General features: G+C 40.4%; 2 protein-coding genes across 2 annotated transcripts; both read left to right on the top strand.

The window, feature by feature from the left end:
- The first annotated feature begins 493 nt into the window (after positions 1-493).
- On the top strand, positions 494-967 carry LOC139876023 (uncharacterized). Its single transcript, XM_071863321.1, has one exon. It carries the CDS (start codon positions 494-496, stop codon positions 965-967), a length of 474 nt encoding a protein of 157 aa, XP_071719422.1.
- A 120-nt stretch (positions 968-1,087) lies between these two features.
- On the top strand, positions 1,088-3,280 carry LOC139876022 (uncharacterized). Its single transcript, XM_071863320.1, has 3 exons — positions 1,088-1,880; positions 2,196-2,632; positions 3,269-3,280. Exons 1-3 carry the CDS (start codon positions 1,088-1,090, stop codon positions 3,278-3,280), a joined length of 1,242 nt encoding a protein of 413 aa, XP_071719421.1.
- Positions 3,281-5,343: the final 2,063 nt, after the last annotated feature.

Genomic DNA, 5,343 nt, shown 5'->3' with positions numbered 1-5,343 from the left:
TAATAATTTACCTACTGTGAGTTGGTGTAATCTCGTTTTATTTACTCCCTGTTATTTATTTATATTTTTACTACTTGCTTATAGTTATTATTACTTTATCATATTTTCTTCTAGCTGCTTGTAGTTTGGTAAGATAGACACTAGACGTTCTTATGATTTCTTGAGGTCATGTCCTTCTAGTTCAGGGGCGGGTAGGTCTATTGGGCCTAGAAGCGGCAATAGGTTAGCGAGGTTGGGTAGGATTAGAGTGGGTAGTTGGAATGTGGGAACTTTGACCGGCAAGCGGTATGAACTGGTCGAGACTTTACGTGAATGCAAAGTGGACATTTTGTGCGTCCAAGAGACTAGATGGAAAGGTCGAGGGGCGGCTAGGATCAATGACTACAAGTTGTGGTTCTCGGGATCGAGAGTAGCTAGGAATGGGGTTGGAATCATTATTGGCCCACCCTACAACGAGTATGTTGTGGATGTAGGTAGACAGAGCGACAGGATTATGTCGGTTAGGTTGGTTATTCAGGAGGTGACTTACACGGTAATTTGCGCTTACGCACCCCATGCGGGCCGTGGAGATGCTGAACAGAGACACTTCTGGGAATCGTTAGACGAGGTTGTGAGGATGTGCCCTCCGGACCACAGATTACTTATTGGTGGAGATCTCAATGGCCATATAGGATCTGATGTTGAGGGATATGCGGGAGTCCACGGGGGTTTCGGGTACGGAGCTAGAAATGAGGAAGGACTCTCTATTCTTGAATTTGCTGTTGCCCACGACTTGGCAGTTGAGAATTCGTTTTTCAAGAAGATGGATGCTCAGTTAGCAACTTTTCATAGCGGAGGTCATAGCACCCAGATTGACTACATGTTAATTCGCAAAGGGGATCTTAGGACTTGTGGAGACTGTAAGGTCCTGACTGCCTGGACATGCTCCTCCCAGCACAGACTGTTGGTCATGGATTTGGTTCTCTAGAGACGGACCACCAAGAGTGTGAGACAAGTCCAACCTAAGATCTTGTGGAAGAAGTTGAACGGAGAGAAGGCAGAGACCTTTAAAACCTCGGTTGTAGGTAGAGTGGATGCTGAATTAGAAATGGTATCCAATGATGACGCGGATCAGATGTGGAATTGTCTGGTGTCCTCCATTAGAGGGGTAGCCAAGGAAACCCTAGGTGTGGCTCTAGGTACGTCTAGAGACCATAGGGCTGTTAGAGAATCATGGTGGTTCAGTGACGAGGTTCAAAGCAAAGTTGCGCTTAAGCAATTAAGGTTTAGGGAGCTCATCACTGGTGGGGAGGGGACTCTGACGGATAGAATTAGGGCTGTAGAGAGATATAAAGAAGCCAAAAGAGAAGCTAAGAAGGCTGTAGCCCTAGCAAAAGAAAATGCATATGAAGATCTGTATAAGAAACTTGACTCCAAAGAGGGAGCTAATGATATTTACAAGATAGCCAAAGCTAGGGAGCGAAGACGTATGGATCTTGATAACATCAAGTTTATCAAAAATGAAGATGGTCAAACTTTAGTTAAGGAAGACGAAATTAGGAAAAGATGGGAAGAGTATTTCTCATCTCTCTTTGTAGGGGGAAGACCAGAGCGCCACGAGGACTTACAAGACGCTGATATAGAACAATCCCATAACAACATAGATTGTGAGAGGATTAGCGAAGAGGAAGTAAGATTGGCACTACGAAAGATGGGGAGAAATAAATCAGTGGGACTGGATCAGATCCCTATTGAGGCGTGGCGGTGCCTGGGCGACACTGGTGTTAGGTGGCTGACTTGCCTTTTTAACAAGACGTTTCGAAGCTCTAAAATGCCTATGGAATGGAGACTGAGTGAGACTATTCCCATCTATAAGAACAAGGGGGATGCTCAATGTTGCGGTAACTATAGAGGCATAAAATTACTTAGTCTTACTATGAAGCTTTGGAAAAAAGTGATTGAGACTAGACTTCAACGCGAAACCAATGTTTCGGAGAACCAATTTGGTTTTATGCCAAAGCGCTCTTCGATAGAGGCAATCCATATTATTAGGAACCTTATGGAGAAGTATAGAGAAAAGCAAAAGAACCTAGAGATGGTCTTCTTAGACTTAGAAAAGGCCTACGATTGCGTGCCACGAAACTTGATTTGGAAGACCCTTAAGGGTAGAAGTATCTCGAGTAGGTATATTAATGTTATTAGGGATATGTACGAAGGGGCGAAGTCTTGTGTTAGAACACCGGTGGGAAATACTGAAGTTTTCCCAATAGAAGTAGGCCTGCACCAGGGATTGGCCCTTAGCCCTTTCCTTTTCGCTTTGATCCTTGATGAACTTTCTCGAGGGATACACGAGCGCATCCCTTGGTGCCTGATTTTTGCCGATGATTTTGTGCTCGTTTCGGACTCTAAGGAGGAGCTTAATAGAAGACTGGAGCAATGGAGGGTGGCCTTAGAAAGTAATGGTCTATACATTAGTAGACAAAAGACAGAATATCTTAGTTGCGATTTTGATAGGAATGTTGATGAACAAAGTGATGGAGTGAACATCTGTATTGGAGACCAGATCTTGCATCCACAAATTTCGTTTAGATACCTGGGCTCGGTGCTCCACAAATCGGGGAGGATAGATGAAGACGTGTCGCACCGAATTAAGGTAGGGTGGGTGAAGTGGAGAGCAGCGACTGGAGTCTTATGCGACAAGAAGATCCCCCTTAAGCTGAAAGGAAAATTCTTCAAGGTGGCAATTAGACCTGCCATGTTATACGGATCAGAGTGTTGGCCTATGACGAAAGCACAAGAGAGGAGGATGGAGGTGGCAGAGATGAGGATGCTTAGGTGGACATGTGGTAAAACCATGTTAGATATGATTCCTAATAGTGTTTTTAGGGAGAACCTGAAAGTTAGAAGCATCATCGACAAGCTTAGAGAAGAACGGCTTCGATGGTTTGGGCATGTGAGAAGACGACCTCCTACTGCCCCTGTTAGGAGGGTCGAGACGCTTACAGTTGACGGCGTACGAAGAAGGGGTAGACCTACGAGTAGGTGGGAAGATAGGATAAAGATAGACTTGAAGGAGCTCTTATTGACCGAGGACATGACCTCTGATAGGGTTGCATGGAGGACTAGAATTAGAATAGATGAGTAGGTTGTTTGGTTTTGTTTGTGTGTTTGTGATTTTGTGGGTCTGTGTGGGTGTCTTCTTTCACTATGTTCTTTGCTCTTTGCTGGTTTGTTGTTTTTTTTTTGTATGCTTTTTTTGTTGTGCGACCTTTTTTTTTTTTTTTCCTAGACCCATGCATAGATGGTGTAAGTTTGGACATGTGGGTTTCAATGTGTATGTATGGATGTTCGTGTTTGTATGTATGTATTTAAGTTTGTGCGCAGGTTTATGTATGTTTGTTTGTATGTACGCTTGTTTTGCATTTCTGCTTGCCTATGATTGTATTTATGTATCTATGTACGTTTGTATGTTTATATGTATGTATTGTTATATGTTTGGTTGTATGTATATTCGTATGTTTGTATGTATATCCGTATGTTGGTATGTATATTCGTATGTTTGTATGTTTTATATCTATGTATGCGTATGTAGGTTTTCCCGTATGTATGCGTGTAGGTGGATATCTATGAATGTACGTTTGTATGTTTATGTAGGTTTGAGTAGATACGGTTTTATGTATGTTTGTATGTTTATTTTTATAGACTGTCTTGCTATGATGTGATTTTATCTGTTTGTGGACATATATGTTTATTTCTCATTTAGTGCAGCTTTACTTTATTCGTCATGTGCTCCGCAGTACACTCTAAGGTACGTTTTTTTTTTTTTTTTTATACGGCGCTGTTTCGGGAGCCATCAGCAAGCGTCTACTTATTGGCGACTTGACTGTCGCTTAGAACCTAAATCGAATTCTAGGCAACATTTTAAAACCAATGGAAATTTGTCCCACCATTTTCATGGCGTTGGCATTTTTTTTTTTTTTTTTTTTTTGGCCGGAGGTCCGTTGCAAGCAATCTCTTTATCCGTCGAACATAGAGAGGAAGGACTTTCTCTACTCTTGTGAGTGTTTCACTCGGGGTGGTGAAATGACTTCTCTTTGTCCTAGGGTAGAGGAAGGATTGTCTACGTCTCACCTCCCCCATACCCTACAAGTGTGGGATTGGGTATTGTTGTTGTTGTTGCGGAATAGAACTACAATATAACAAAATCAAATTGTAACAATGACTGTGTGTATAGACCTACAATACGAACTCTTATCACAAAATCAAACAACCACATATACACATAATTTTGATCTGGTTTGATTTATATAAATAAATACCCACATCAAATCTCACTACGATGGCCTTAATCAATACAAAGTCATGAAAAAAAAAATATCCTTTATTTTTCAAATTTTCAAAAATTTTAATTTAGAAAATACATTTACATGTAATATGACAGATGAAGTTTTCATGCTCCAGAATATAAAATGTGGAAAATTATAGATAGTATAAGCAAAAAAACTCCACCTTGAATGTTGGAAGCTTCGACGAGCCAACACACCCACTACAGAGGACCTAGATTATACTACACTCACTACACCAACACTTGACGTTGGTTAGCCTTTAATTTTATGAATCCTTAGTGCACAATAATGTTTAGGCGACAGTGTCGACCATATATCATTCAGGCGGTATAACCGACCATATATCACTTAGGCGGCAGAGCCGACCATATAATAGATACAACACAAGTGCACTAAGAACTTAAACACAAACTGAGGCTTAAATGGGAAACTTAACGAAGAACACTTTTATAATTACAAAGAAACAATTACAATATTATGAACTAACTCACACTCTTCTTTACTTCTTCACCTTACTTCTTCTCTACTTCCTCACAACTCTCACACCTTATTTCACTCTCACAACTTCACACAAATGAAATCTCCTCCCATATTTATACTACTCCATGGAACATTCTAGAACCTAGATATTTCCATGGATATATAAATATCTAGATATTTCTACAACCTACAAATATCTAGATTTTTCTTTTACATTTCAATTTCTAGATTTTTCTCTCATATTCTAATATCTAGATATTTTCTTAAACATATTAATATCTAGATATTTTACCCATATACATTTACTAATTCCATATTATTCTAAATTTGCATTGTATTTTAACACTCCCCCTCAATGCAAATTTTCTTCCAACGATGTCTTGCAGACCATTCCAAGTGCTTCTCTGAATTTTGTAAACTTCGGTTTACTTAGGCTCTTGGTGAATATATCTGCTACCTGTTCATCTGTCTTTGTTGGCACCATCTTGATCTCCCCTTCAAGGACCTTCTCGCGAACATGGTGATAGTGTACTTCTAT

Source organism: Rutidosis leptorrhynchoides, chromosome 11 (assembly GCF_046630445.1).
Source record: "Rutidosis leptorrhynchoides isolate AG116_Rl617_1_P2 chromosome 11, CSIRO_AGI_Rlap_v1, whole genome shotgun sequence".
In the NCBI taxonomy this organism is placed as follows: domain Eukaryota; kingdom Viridiplantae; phylum Streptophyta; class Magnoliopsida; order Asterales; family Asteraceae; genus Rutidosis; species Rutidosis leptorrhynchoides.
This window is presented reverse-complemented; position numbering and strand designations above follow the sequence as displayed.

Coding starts and splice junctions, on each gene's coding strand:
- LOC139876023 (XM_071863321.1), top strand. CDS start 494: ATGTCGGTTAGGTTGGTTATTCAGGAGGTGACTTACACGGTAATTTGC.
- LOC139876022 (XM_071863320.1), top strand. CDS start 1,088: ATGGTATCCAATGATGACGCGGATCAGATGTGGAATTGTCTGGTGTCC. Junction 1,881..2,195: donor GGGGGATGCTCAATGTTGCG/GTAACTATAGAG, acceptor ATATGTACGAAG/GGGCGAAGTCTTGTGTTAGA.